This window comes from Thamnophis sirtalis, unplaced genomic scaffold, assembly GCF_051295495.1.
Source record: "Thamnophis sirtalis isolate CommonGarterSnake01/CBP01778 unplaced genomic scaffold, rThaSir2_p1.2 scaffold_1, whole genome shotgun sequence".
Lineage (NCBI taxonomy): Eukaryota > Metazoa > Chordata > Lepidosauria > Squamata > Natricidae > Thamnophis > Thamnophis sirtalis.
In genome coordinates, this window is record NW_028261381.1 from 7,921,698 (window position 1) to 7,937,069 (window position 15,372).

The 15,372-nt window shown below is 41.6% G+C and overlaps 1 protein-coding gene across 1 annotated transcript; it reads right to left on the minus strand.

Moving 5' to 3' along the window:
* Positions 1-6,868: 6,868 nt before the first annotated feature.
* Positions 6,869-15,324, minus strand: MAIP1 (matrix AAA peptidase interacting protein 1). Its single transcript, XM_087707395.1, has 5 exons — positions 14,910-15,324; positions 12,340-12,411; positions 11,585-11,711; positions 9,356-9,506; positions 6,869-7,459 (listed from the first exon to the last, which is right to left on the minus strand). The coding sequence occupies exons 1-5, from the start codon at positions 15,228-15,230 to the stop codon at positions 7,381-7,383; spliced, it is 750 nt and encodes a 249-aa protein (XP_087563521.1). The 5' UTR covers positions 15,231-15,324; the 3' UTR covers positions 6,869-7,380.
* Positions 15,325-15,372: the final 48 nt, after the last annotated feature.

The window sequence follows — 15,372 nt, forward strand, 5'->3', positions numbered from 1 at the left end:
CTTGCAACAAAGATTTAAAATAATAAAACAGGTTAAAATAACCATTATTAAAATGGTTTAAAAGCATACGGCACACATGAGGTTAGGCTAGCAAGAGAGGTGGCACGTCAAAACTGCGCTCGACTAAAGCGCGCCCGATTAAACCGCGTGGCTGACGTCATCAACAGGGCGACAACAGCGAGCATGGAGAAAGAAGGGCGCTTTAAATAGCGCTTTGAAAGCAAGCCGATTCAAGTTAAGGGTTAGGTTTAGGGTTAGGTTTAGGTTTAGGGTTAGGGTTAGGGTTCGGTTTAGGGTTAGGTTAAGGGTTAGGATTAGGTTTAGGGCAGTGATGGGCAACCTTTTTGGCGTGGTGTGTCAAAAATCGGCAAAAAATCGAGCATAACTCGCATTGTGTGTCACTTCGACAAAAACATAATTTTGCGCAATTTATAGTTTAAACTACAAAAATGTATAATGGCGCTCACAGTTCCCGTTGGCACTCCGCTGTTCCCTGCTGTGGTGCGGTCGTAACCGACAGTCCCAGGAGTAGACTCTCTGTGCCGGCCTGACTGGAGAGAGGCGCGCACTGTTCCCGCGCTCCTCTCCTGCGGGTCCTCCCTCGCCGCACTGATGACGTGTGTGTGCCCGGCACGCATGCCTTACCAGCAGCCCCTGCGCTCAGAAAGGGGCAGCGGCGATACAGTAAGTGAGTGTGGGCAGGGGAGATCACACGTCCCGCCCCACCCCCCGTTCCTCCAGCACAGATTCTTTCATCCTCGGCGGCCGTGCAGGAGCCAAGGATGAATCGCATGAAATCCTGTGCGTGTCACCCCAAATGGCTACGCGTGTCAGCACTGACACGCGTGTCATAGGTTCGCCATCACTGGTTTAGGGTTAGGTTAAGGGTTAGGTTTTAGGTATAGGGTTAGGTTAAGGGTTAGGTTTAGGGTTAGGTTTAGGATTAGGTTTAGGGGGGTTAGGTTTAGGGGTTAATTTTAGGTTTAGCGTTTACAGTGTGCTTTTTTCTCTGCGCTGTTGTTGCGCTGTGATGACGTCAGCTACGCGGTTTCGTCGAGCGCCCTTTAGTCGAATGCGGTTTTGTAGTGGAACCAGCAAGAGAGCCACCTCAAGATCTCAGGGGCCCTGAGCCTCCCAAGCTTTGATGACAAAGCTAGGTCTTGAGGGACTTCTGAAAAGTAAGTTGGATGGAGCTGATCTCATTCCGGGAGAGAAGGGGAGAAGAATATTCTATAAGGCAGGCACCATGACAGAAGGCCCATTGATTCTTTAACAGGTGGGACCTCCATCATGCCTCTTTTGCTGGATCTTCTGGGATGAGGTGGTATAATCAGGGAAAGGCAGTCCCTCAGATAACCCAGCCCTATGGCATGAAGGGCTTTAAAAGTTAAAAACAGCATCTTGAATTGGACCTGGAAGCAGATTGGCAACCAATGCAGCTCACGGAGCAGACACGTCACATGTGCTGTTCTAGAAGCATTTTGCCCCTGCTGAAGCTTCCGGATACTCTTCAAGGACATCCCCACATTATAGTAATCCAATCAGGAGGTAACTGGGTCATGAGTGACTGTGAGGAGAGCCTTCTGATCCAGGAATGGGTGCAGCTGACATCCATGATTGCACCTGCTCATTGAGCAGGAATCATGAGACCAGGAGGCTCCTCAGATTGTTCATTAGGTCTGTTTGGGGCCACGCAAGCCAATCCAGCGCCAAAGATAAGCATTTTATTTATTAGACTTTTATCCTGTACTTATAAATTTATGACTTTATAAGTGATTCAAGGTGGAGAACATACATAATATTCTTTCTTCCTATTTTTCTTCACAAAAACAGCCCCATGAGATAATTGGGCTGAGAGAATTACTGGCCCAAAGTCACCCAGTTCCTCAACACTCAAAACTCAAAGCTATTCAGTCATTTCCAGGGCTCAACTGAAACCTGTTGTTCCAAGTCAGACCAGAGGTGGGTTCCTACCAGTTCGCACCTATTCGGTAGAACCGGTTCGTCAAATCTACCGAACCGGTTAGAAGAGGTTCCACCAGTGGACCCGGAAAGCAGGCCACACCTACAGAAGAGGTTCCAAACTTTTTTGAAACCCACCACTGGTCCTTGGATATGATTATTCTACACTATCATGCTCATATTTATAAAACTCAGTGGCTCTGTGAAAGGTAAGGATGACTACTGCGTTTGTGGTGCAATCAGTACATTGCGTGTGTTGAAGTTGTTTTAACGCAAACCAAAGATGCCTTTTAAAAAACAAGTTTACAGCATATTCTTATGCATGCCAGTGCTGTGCGTGAGATAATTTAAGGTGGTTCTGACAAGTGTCGTCGGCATCTTCATATCCGGTCACATGGGCAGCAAGCCACTCCCATCCGGTCACATGGGCAGCAAGCCACTCCCACAAAAGAGGCCACACCCACAGAGTAGGTTCGAACTATTTTTGAAACCCACCACTGAGTCAGACCCTTACGGCCTCTAGACGTCAGGGAAAGACATTCATAGCACTGCTTATGTCATTAGGGAAAGAGATATATAATTGATGAATATATCTGATCAGCAGGCTGAAGATACCTCATTCCATGGGAATGGATGAGCTTGCCCAGCAGATTCATATAGGTATTGAATAGGAATGGAGAAGCGCACTTAATCATGTGGCGCCCAATAAACAATAATAGGGGTTGTGGATGGGATCTCTCTTCCCCAATCATCACCAACCAGAATTGACCTTGGAGAAACCAGTATAACAGGCCTGCCCATGTTTAATCCCGCTCTTGCCAGTGATCACCCAAAAGCACAACCAATGTAATTTTCAACTCATACTCAGATATGAATTCTGACTGAAAGGAATCCGTGACCCGACAAATGCACGCACGACAAAAGTGCGGCGACAAAACCGCGGCGCTAAAACCACAACGTCATCAACGCGCCGACAACAGCGTGCTGACAGAAGCGCGATTTAAGTTAAGGTAAGGGTTAGGGTCAGGTTTAGGGTTAGGTTTAGGTTTAGAGCGCGCTTCTGTCGGCACGATGTTGTTGGCACGTTTCAGCGCTCATTTGTCGGCACGGTTTAGAACTCGCGGTTTTGCCACCGTGGTTTCGTCGGGTGCACTTTGTTGGTCGCCCTTTTGTCGGTGAACCAAGGAATCCTGGTAATCCGCTTCACCAAGGTACGCCAAGTTGTTGTACAACCAACTTCTCAACCACTTTCATCAGAAGATGGAGGTTATACTGGGTGAAAGCTGTCCAGTATTCTGGAGTCCAGCTTCTTGAAGAGGGGATTAAACCAAACCATCTTTTAGAATAGGACCCTTTCACTCAAGGAAAAATTCACCAGAAGAATCCACTCATTCGATGGCCCCCTCCACGCTTTTTTAACAAGCCAGAAGAGGCACTGATCTAAGGAGCTCGTAATTGGGTTTACAATCCCAAGGATGCTGTCCATTTCCTCAGACCCAAGAGGGTGAAACCATTTCCAGATGATCAGGCAAAACCTCTCCCCAGACCTGCAACAAGGCTGGCATCCAACCCCAAGCAAATTCAAGTGATTTTTTCCCCAGCGGATGCTGAAAAAAAATCCTTTCTACATCCTTACAGGTGGTTCTCTGACCACCCGATACATAAGAAGGCACATGTCACCTGAAACAAGGCCAGCTATCCAAAGATGCAATAAGGGTGGCGGAGTAGATGCTTTACCATCCTTACTGCCACAAAGGCGACCTTGTTAATGGCTGCCAGCTATGATTGGTCAAGTTCCCCTTTTGTGAGCATCAGCAATACTATAGATGTCTTTTTTCAAATTCATCAACTCTGTGAGTGGGAGGCTGTATGGATGTGATCCGATCTAAAGCTCAGCTTCACCCCATTCTAGGCGGCGATCAAGGCTTCAAACGGACTATGCAGCAGGCCAACAGGAACAGCTCCCAATTCCCTATGAAACTCATCCAGGTTCATTAGTCACGAGGGATGGATGAATCGAATGGGTCAAACCTCTCTGCAATGGATAGTGGTGCTAGAGAAGTCCATGGTCATTAGGGGCTGATTTGACCATGACGAGACTCCAAGAACTCCCCCTATTTCAGGACACATAACTACTGCTCAGATCCAGTATGAGACCACTGCCATTTACATTCCATTCTTATCAATGGTGGGTTCCGGATTCCGTTCCAACCGATACAGTTGAAACAGCCCTGGCGTCACCCACATGGACGTGCGCACCTGCGACGCTTCCGCAAGCTTCTGTGATGCTCCAGCTGCTCAGCGGAGCGTCGTGCAGGCGCCATATAGCAATAGCAATTAGACTTATATACCGCTTCATAGGGCTTTCAGCCCTCTCTAAGCGGTTTACAGAGTCAGCATATCGCCCCCACAGTCTGGGTCCTCATTTCACCCGCCTCGGAAGGATGGAAGGCTGAGTCAATCTTGAGCCGGTGAGATTAGAACCGCTGAACTGCAGATAACAGTCAGCTGAAGTGGCCTGTAGTACTGCCCTCTAACCACTGCGCCACCTCAGCCATGCACGTGCGCGGAAGCACCAGAGGCTTAAAGCACAGGTAAGGAGCATGGGCGGGTGGGCGGGCCCTCCGGAGCACCGTACTGGAACGGTGCCCGGTGCTCCGGGCAGGATCCGGTACGTCCGGATCCTATCACTGATCCTTATCCAATTCAGCTAATATTTTTCTTCCTGCTCTTTTCCGATCTACAACTTTAGGCACTGGATCCTAACAACAAATAATTGTATACAATGTAAAGAATCAAAAGTATCACTGAATATGCTGAACTGTTTTAAATTACCAATTAAATTAATTCAAATGGATCAATTGATGGGAACAACCAACTGGTCAAGAAAAAAACCGAAAGGCTAAGACTGAACCCCACTCTTTAGCTTGTTAAAATCCATTTTAAAATTGACATTCTCTTGTATTTCTTTCATATGCTGAAAGAACATAGCTACTGAATACATAGCATCTCTTTCCACAGCTCTTCTGATGTGTTTGTACATATACCTGTACACAGAGATAAAATCTCTGTGATAGCTGGCCTTATTTCAGGAGACATATGCCTTCTTATGTATTTTCAAGATTATACTCCAGGCACCTGATAAAGTGGGCTATGATCCAGAAAAGGTTAGCAGTGATAGATGTGTTAGGTTTTCGTGACACAAGCCTGTTATTTCTTTTGCATGAGATAAGTTATTCCATCAGAAACTGCATTACAAGTTTTCAAAAGCAATAGATGCATTAACATAATGCAGCAAACATAGTTAAAAAGTCAGTGTCTTAAAGATAATTTCTGAGTCACTGCCACAAGACATAGGTGAGGTTCAATAATTATTTGTTATACTAGATTATTTCTCCAGGCTGCTCACCATTTGCTAATTTGACTCATAGCAACTCTTCAAGGTTTCAGAGATCTTTCCCCTTATTTCCTTTTTTCCCTTTAGTTGAGAAGCCAGAGAATAAACTTGGGGTTGTCTGCATTCAAATCAGGTATTCTATCCCTGAGTAAATTTAGTAGCACCATTAAGGCTGTAAACTCAAGACACCCTATAGCAAGGGTGTCAAACTCAAGGCCCGCTGGGTGCTTAGATCTGGCCTGCGGGGCCAGCCTGGAAACAGCAAAGGACCGGGCCACGGTGCTTCTGCCAGTGAAAACGGAGCTCAGGAGGCTGCGCATGCTTCCCCACGGAGCTCTGTTTTAGCTGGCAGAGGGCTATCAAAACAAACTAAAAACAAAAGGATTTTGTTTTTGAGCATTTGAGCATGGAAGAAGGGACAGGAAAGAAGAAAGAGGAAATACAAAGATAAAGAAGGAAAGAGAGCATGGAAAGAAAGAGGAGAAGGAATAAAAAAAGAGAATATAGAGGGAAGGAAAAAGAAGGAAGGAAGATTATAGTTCTGCCTTAGCACGTGGCCACCACAGGTGCCCGACACGAATCCTGTGTCACGCTCCCACAGGCATGCCCCTCATGGCCAGTCCCCCACAGCCACACCCCCTAACCCTACGAGGTCAAACACAACCCTGAAGTGGCCCTCAATGAAAGAGAGTTTGACATCCCTGCCCTATAATAATATAGCCCAGTTACCCTGCATCAGAATGCCTTCCAAAATAAATGGATTCAGACTGGTAGGCTTCTTATACCGTCACAACAGGAAAGTAAATGATGAGATCCCCTTCAGCAGATCATCTAGTGCGATCTGAATGATCAAGGGGATCAATAATCTGACCCATGGAAAGGAGTTCCCGGCATCCGAGCACTGTGCCTGCTGTCTACTGATAACAAGTACAACGATCCCTGTGGAAATGGCTATCTGGATGGTCAGTTGGCTGTTCTGCAATTCTTTCATTAACTGAAACATTCCTAGATATATTTTCTTCAGTGTCCTGCTTTTCCAGTCAAATGCATAAACAGCAGAGTTTGAAGATTACATTAAACTATCACAAAATCTCTTGCAATCTCAGAGGATCAATTCAAATCATCTTATGCTGTCAAGTTTCAGCAAATCATTTTAAATGCATAAAAGGAGCAATACTCTGATTGGCAAATGTTTCCGAGAACGTTTACCTTGGGATTTTAGCCACTTAATAGATGCTAATTTAGTCCTATATATTTTATATGTATGAAGACCTATATTTAAACTTTGGCAGTGTCACAAAGAAAATAAAGAAAGCTGCCTCACATTGTAATTAAGTTCATACCCTACCCTACCCCATATACCATACCATACCATGCCACACACCACACATACCACTATACCATATTTCGATCTTAGCTAAAAGTTGCACATGGCTATTATAGTTTTACTTTCATTACCAAATATACAGAAAAAGTACCAAAGTAAAAAAAAAACAGTACAAAACATAATTCTGGTATAAATATGAAGTCTATTGAAACATCTTTACTCTCATTGTTGAAGGATCCAGATAATATGTCCATTGAAAAGTAAATTATGCATTCTAGTGTACTTGATCCTAAAAATCAAGACCTTGGCTGTTAAGTACCAATGGAGTCAGGTAAAATCTGATATTTGGAAGGTCACTTCTTTCTCTTTTTTATTTTTTTGAGACCACCCATTTCACTTTCTGAAGATGGTTGAAGAAAAAAGATGCAATGTTCAATTATGAACTACGAACTATCTTCTTCCAGAGCACATCAAGATGTTTATCGTAGCAACCTAACATGTTCCCCATTACACATTGGTCCAAAGTGTGCTTTCAACTCTGATGGGAAAGACATTATTTATATTGTTCAGAGCAAGATGGTATTCCGGCAAACCCCATAAAATTAGTCCACTATGTATCGTGGCATACAAATCTTGAGATGTTTCTTGATATGCCAAAATATTACTAGCATATGAAAGTCTTTGTACTAGGAACTTATTCCAATAGATTTGGGTGTTCAATCCATGTAATCATCCAGTCTGGCTTCACACCCTGTGTGAATTCTCTTCGAAACCTTTAGGAAAAAATAAAGTAAAATAATGAAAATAATTGCATGTCAAGCAACAAACCCTTTGTGAATGGCCTTAATATTATAAACACAAATGTAATGTTAAAGTGGTGAACAAACATAATACTAGGAATAGATTTAAGACCTGGCTGCCAAATCTCTCAGATAAGAACTGTATCCCTTAAAATAATAATTTAAGAAAAAGCAGAGATGACTAGATTAGACACAAAAATCCAGTTGGAGCCAGAGAAAAAACTGTAAGAATGAAACATAACGTCCCTGTCATTCTGACATTTCTTTAGAATACACTTACTGTACATTGTTCTTACAGAACTGTTCTCTGCTAGAGTGTCTATTAATTATTAGAACACCTGAGGGCTTATCTCATTGGCTTTGATTATTATTGTACGCAAAATCCTTCATATTTTCAAAAATCTCTCCAAAACCATAAGAAAACATGCTAACTTGAAACCTTGATCTTAAAAGAAGGAAGATAAATCTGTAAGTCATTAACACAAAGAAAAATACCAACTATGATCACTACGCAAAATTGCAAGAGAATAATTTAAGTGATACAAGATTCTAAAGTTTTCATATTTTAACTATACCAACAGAAAAGTGTTGGGGGGAAATGGACATAGACACCTATTCATTTTCATTTTCCAGTTCTTAGAACTGGAAATCTACACAATCTTCTGCATAAGAACCATTCTCTCTAAACTTCTGCTTCTCATTTACAGCTAAGGAGAAAGGTATTCTTAACTGCCCTATTAAAAGCCATACTCATATTTGGATTTATGTGTGTGAATACTGCTCTAGCTTCCATCACTCTTGAATAGACCTCCCAACCACATGTTCTGCAGATGCGTTGGACATTAATTCCCATAAATTACACAAGAAAGAGAATGTAAGAGAAAACCCCATACAGTATAACTAAGGCCACTAGAGCTATATAGAGCTACACCAAAACAGCCCTGCAATATACAAATTATTTTTTTCTCTAATATATGAATCACAAAATGTGGAGAAAATTGGTTTGCAGTTAGAAATCTTATGTGGTAAAACCAGACACAAAGTGATTCAGTTTTTCTTGAAAAGCATCTTAAGGACAAATGTCTATATTTGATCCACCAAAATGGCTTTTAGCCACTCACGCGCTCCCCAAATTTGCTCCAAAGACTCTTTCCTCCAGACTTTTGCAAATAGCTTTGAGGAGGAAACAAAAATCCTATCTGCACAACCTCTCTTCTGGTAGTGGATGAAAACAGTCACACAAGACTGATTCTTGCAAGATTAACTTCTATTACTTTTACAATAGAAGAAAGGGAAAAATATTTTGGACATTATTTTAAAAGCAGTAAAAGTAATGGAAATGTGGCTATGTATTTATTTATTAAAGTATTGTTATGGTGCTTGCCAATCGAATATTCTGGGTGGACTACAAACAATATAAAAGTGGTATCCTACAATCACTCCAATCAAAATTCTTCATTATATATGATCTTGTTACAGTATTAACTCTTCATTGTTCTTTTTATAAACCAATCCCATCTCTTTAGATACCGCTTTTAAGCTAAAATAAACTTATTAGACAGAGAAATTGTCCCATCCAGTTTTTCCTTTATAAACTGATTATAAAATTTTGCCTTTCTGAAAGATCAACTTAAGCTATTCTCGTCTTCCTATGACATTTTGTTCATACTGTACAGCTTGTGATCTTTATTCTCTGCAACACTGACCTTCCAATAAATTCATTTTTTTCTCTTGATTAGTCAGGCATATTGCTCAAGTTGCAGCATCACTTATATACTACAGTTGTAACCTTGTTTAAAGTACACTGAAGTTTCATCATACCCAAAGAACAAAACCACAGTCAGGTAGAAAAATCAACAACTGACTTACTCGTAGTTTGCTAATAAAAGATGTCTTCTTTTTGGCGTGCTTTCACCTCTAAGCACAATCTGGAATACTTTGGCTCCTTCTGGAGTCTTATCAGGGATGTCAGCACTGCTCAGATACCAGAACGACATCAGGATACTAACAAACTTCCTGCCTGTTTACAGCACAAGATAGATTTAGAAACAGTGAAAGACATCTTATTATAATATATGAAGAACACATCTCTCTCTTTTTCTAACACACATACATTTGCATGCACACACACACAAACACACAGAGTGAAAAATTGAGGACAGCAATGGCCCCCAAGGCCTCTTTCAGAGACAAAGCATGAATTGCCACATACTTGGTTCATGTATTAGCAATAGCAATAGCAGTTAGACTTATATACCGCTTCATAGGGCTTTCAGCCCTCTCTAAGCGGTTTACAGAGTCAGCATATTGCCCCCAACAACAATCCGGGTCCTCATTTCACCCACCTCGGAAGGATGGAAGGCTGAGTCAACCCTGAGCCGGTGAGATTTGAACCGCTGAACTGCAGATAGCAGTCAGCTGAAGTGGCCTTCAGTACAGCACTCTAACCACTGCGCCACCTCGGCTCTGTATTAGGTTAATCTAAAATGTAGTTGTCCAGAGTTTCCTAAATACGTAACAATTAACATACATAACAGGATGCAGACCAACAATATTAACACAATGCACAAAACCAGCCAGAATTCTGGGGTTTTTTTTGTGTGACTCTTCAACCATGATTCACTCATAGTTGCAGCCAACTACTTTCAGCTACCAGAGAACCCATAACCATATTTTTCGGAGTATAGGACGCACCCTTTTCCCCCCAAAAAGAGGCTGAAAATCTGGGTGCTTCTTATACATTGAACATCATTTTTTGCCTCCCGAAACCCCTCCCCCTTTGCAAAAGTCTGTAGAAAGCTTTCAGAGAGCTCCTGGGGGCTGGGGAAGGCAGAAATGAGTGAAAAATGGGCCATTTTTTTGCTCAATTTTGCCCCCCCCCCAACCCCCTGGAGTACTCGATAAGCCTGTTAAAGGCTATGTATGCATTTTTTTTTGACAAAAAACGGGCCCATTTTTTGCTCATTTTTGGGAGCCCCCGCCCTCCAGGAGCACTCTGCAAGCCCCCTAAAGGCTATTCATGCCTTTTTTTGGAAAAAAAACAGGCCCATTTTCATGAAAAACGGGCCATTTTTGGGAGGTTTGCAGAGTATAAAAACTTTTGTAATTTTCCTCTTCAAAACCTTGGTGCGTTTTATACTCTGGTGCGTCTTGTAAGAAAAATACGGTAACTGCTTCCACTTCCAACACAGGAGAGGTGGTTCTCCTGTATTTTCATTTCTCTTTCCAGCAAAAATCTAGGAAGGGGTATAGACACAGATCAATTGCTTTCTCCTACTAGGCTCAACACAACATAATTCTATGTAGGTTTGCAGATATCAAATTGGAATATTCATGGCTTGGGTATAAATTAGAGTTATTATTATTTCTAATGTTTGCCATTCAAGTGATTAATTCAACTTAAAAATAAAATTATGAAAGTTGTTTGTCCTGCTGGCCAATTTACAGAAGAGAAAATTTAAAAAACTACTGAGTCTGAGTACTACATCAAATCTCATACTGATTTCTTAAGAGTATAGTTGACGATCAAAGGTATAAAAGACCTTTCTCACCAATCTCTAAATAAACATTACATATATATTTAACTAGCAAACTATGGATCTTCTTAAAGGGCCAAGCAGACTCACTGAACTTCTCAATTGCATGTTGATATAAAGTCCATTCTATATATCACTGTTTTAGAACAATTTCTCAGGATCCCTTTACATGTTTAAAAATGATTGAGGACCCCAGGGAGTTTTGGTTTGTGTGGGTTATGTCCATTATTAGTTACTAGTAGTTAACTAAGTAGTCGTAGAAATTAAAACTGAGAAATTTAAAATGTTATTTGACTTTACGGGCCCTTTGAAAGGGTTTCAGGAACCTCCAGGGATTCCTAGATTACATTTTGAGAGCCACTGTTTTTTTTTAAAAAAATAACCACTTGATTTTACTAGGGGCCAAAAGTTTGCTGGCAGAATGAAATCGATACAAAACCAGACACAAGTCAAAGCAGCAGACAGGTGCTCAAAATGAATAGTGTAATTAAATGGATGGAGAAGAAATTTTAAAAAGACTTAGGGATACTTTTAAGGAGGGTGAAATAGAATGAAGGCATACCACTGTCATCATAATAAATGCCCACATCTCCCGTTGCTGTGAACATAATTTCATCCATCTCCGCAGCCAGGGCTTTTCTGTGGTTTTCAGACAATGAAGAAAGCTTCTCTCTTAACACTTGAATCATCTGGATTGGAAATGGAATTGTTAATGTTAGTATTTACTAATTCCCTTACACCAACTCACTTAATCAGCCGTATAATAGTTATATAAGATAGTTATTGAAAACTATGCTGCCATTTTCCCCTGCTACTTCAAAAGCCAAGTATTTTTTTAAAACATCTCAGTTTTGCTTTAAATAATTAGATAAACTGCGAGAAAACCTAAGTTAGAATAAAGGGAACAAACAGTTATGGTGGTTAAACTACACTGAAGAGGAGACATAACCTGATTGTTGCCCATTTAAGAAAATCAAACGTAAGTTGTCAGAGTTTCTAGGAATAAAAAGCTATCAGCTTAGATGCTATTTGCTTGTTCTTCTTTAGAAATAGAATATAAATATAATTCCAAGTTGTTTCTTCCACTTTTAATTAACTTAAGGCAGTGGTCTCCCCTCTCACACTCTCCAAATACACAGAACTTCAATGCTTACAATTTTTAGCCAGCATGGCCAAATTTATACTGCTGACACCTAATATATCCACTATGTTGTGAAAAGTTGGCTGATGCTGTCCTCTGTAAAAAAGAAATGTTCAGTTCAAGAAACAGTCAGGAGAATCTTGTTTTCAATACATGAGAGATATTAAATATTTTACCTCTTTTGATACAAGTTCTTCCAGTACATCGTATTTACACTGAGAAATTAGCCTTGAAACAACAGTAAAGGCCTAGAAAACAGAGAAAAAATGCTATCTTAATTAAGATTCCCACAATTAAGCACAAGTTTGCAGCTCAACTACATTAACATGCTTATAGTCAGGTTGGATTTCATTTAAATCAAGTCAATTTAAATCACAATTTAAATCAGGATTACTATAATGGAATGTAAAAAGGCTTGCTTTAAATCAACTAGATATAATTATATAATTATAATTTTTAAAGAGTAACTGTCATCTCTGTTCCACAGCGGCTCCTCCGCTGTTGATTCACCGACAGTCCCATTCACTTTAATGGGATGGCTGGCAATGCGGTAATGACACAACAAGGTGAGGGGCGTGGCGGACAGCAGGTGAGTGGATGCCTGCTAACAGGCGCTGCCATTATGGATCTGAAGTACAATACAATACAATATCCGAGTTGGAAGGGACCTTGGAGGTCTTCTAGTCCAACTCCCTGCCTAGGAAGGAAACCCTATACCGTTTCAGACAAATGGCTATCCAACATCTTCTTAAAGACTTCCAGTGTTGGGGCATTCACAACTTCTGGAGGCAAGCTGTTCCACTGATTAATTGTTCTAACTGTCAGGAAATTTCTCCTCATTTCTAAGTTGTTTCTCTCCTTGATTAGTTTCCACCCATTGCTTCTTGTTCTACCCTCAGGTGCCTTGGAGAATAGTTTGACTCCCTCTTCTTTGTGGCAACCCCTGAGATATTGGAACACTGCTATCATGTCTCCCCTAGTCTTTTCATTAAACCAGACATACCCAGTTCCTGCAATCGTTCTTCACATGTTTTAGTCTCCAGTCCCCTAATCATCTTTGTTGCTCCTCTCTGCACTCTTTCTAGAGTCTCCACATCTTTTTTATATTGTGGTGACCAAAACTGAATACAGTATTCCAAGTGTGGCCTTACCAAGGCATTATAAAGTGGTATTAACATTTCACGTGATCTTGATTATATCCCTCGGTTTATGTAGCCTAGAAGTGGGTTGGCTTTTTTGGCAGCTGCTGCACACAGCTGGCTCATATTTAAATGGTTGTCCACTAGGACTCCAAGATCCCTCTCACAGTTACTACTATTGAGCAAGGTACCACCTATACTGTACCTGTGCATTTCGTGACAGGTGCTCTTTAAATGAAAGGACTCATTCTTGCTGGTAGTTAGAATCTTTTAATATTATTATCTGCAAACAAAATGAAGGCGACCTATCTAGCTTGCAGAGCTTGGATTCATTGAATGAGTTTACCAAAATGTAAACATTGCAGAATATTCAGCCTCATGCTACATAACTGAGCTCCATTTCAGGCTTAGTAAACTAAATTATTAATGTATCTTAAATTGAAAATTATATTTAGATTTTTTACTCCAAAAGCATTTTTTTATTAAATTTTAAAAAATCCAAATTAATTTAAAAAAAATCTGATTTAAATTAAACAATATATATATATATATATATATATATATATATATATATATATATATATATATATATATATATATATATATATATATATATATATATATATATATATATATATATATATATTTGTGCTGATAAAGCACAAATAAAAAAAAATATAACAAAGGCAACAGTAAAAATATTGGGTTTCTGTCGTGATGGACTCTTGTGATGAGCCGAGTGACAGATAATGGAAGCAGTTAGCTTCCTCCCATAATTGGGGCTTACCAGGGGTTGTGACATTATATATATAAAGTCACAACCCCTGGTATGCCCAAATCTGGGAGGAAGGTCACACTTCCACTCTCTGTCTTCGGCTCGTCACAAGAGAGCATCCTGACAGAAACCCAATATTTTTTACTGTTGCCCTTTTGTTACATTTGTTATATTTGTGCTGATAAATAAATAAAGGGAGACTAGTATAGATCTATTTCAAGCTATTTAGCTCTCATCAGCTACCATACCCTATTTCAAGCTATTTAGCTCTCATCAGCTAGTTCGATTCCCAGCAAGGGTATGGCTAGCTGATGAGAGCTAAATAGCTTGAAATAGATCTATACTAGTCTCCCTTTATTTATTTATCAGCACAAATATAACACACACACACACACACACACACACATATAATCAATTTTTCTCCACCTTGCTTATAGCGAAAACAGTCTTTCAGCTGATGTACAGTATTCTCAATTTGAGATGCAGAATCCAAAGACAAAGATGCAGGTTCTGTAGACTAGAATTGCAATGCAGCGTTGTCCTTATGCACATTTTAAAAGTCCACAGTTTAGGTTCATTTAATGCAAAATATAGACGGGGCAGGGCCTTTGTGATTGTATTGATTGAGCTAAAAACGGATGCAGTCACCCATAGGCAGAGCAAGAGGACAAGGTCGCACAGCCATAAACACCAATCTCATTTAAGCAGCCATTGCTAAAGCGAACCCCAAAGCTTCCTCGGAGGGGAGGCTTTTAAAAATAAAGGGGGGGGGTCTTCTTTTTAACATATAACACCCCGAAATGCGGCGGGGCGGCTCAACCCAACGACTCACGTGCTTCGCCCCTTGCGTGAACTCCGGGGCGCTGAAGTCGCGGTCGAAGTAGGTGCGGATGAGGAAGAAGTAGAGGCGGGTGCGGAGCCACCTCAGCGGGTTGGGGAACCCGAAGAAAACCGCCCGCACCTCCGACTTGGAGTCGCCGTTGCCGCTGCTATAAAAGCGGGCGGGGGGCGCCGGCAGAAGCGGGCACCGGCCGGAGGGAGGCAAGAGATACCCGAGCCCTCCTCCGCGCTGGGCGGCTGAGCCACTCGGGACGGCGGGGAACCCCCGCAGCAGCTGCCAGCGCCTGCAGAGGACTCCGCGGGCCAGCCCCATAACTCCCCGCCTCGGCCCTCTCCCCGTCGTGCCGCGGCGACGGAAGAGAAGCGGCGGGAAGCGACAGGCGGCGAACCAGGTTTTTCCCCTCGCGGCGAAGGAGCGGCCTTTGCGCCGCCTCTCGGGCCTGCTCCGCCCTTCG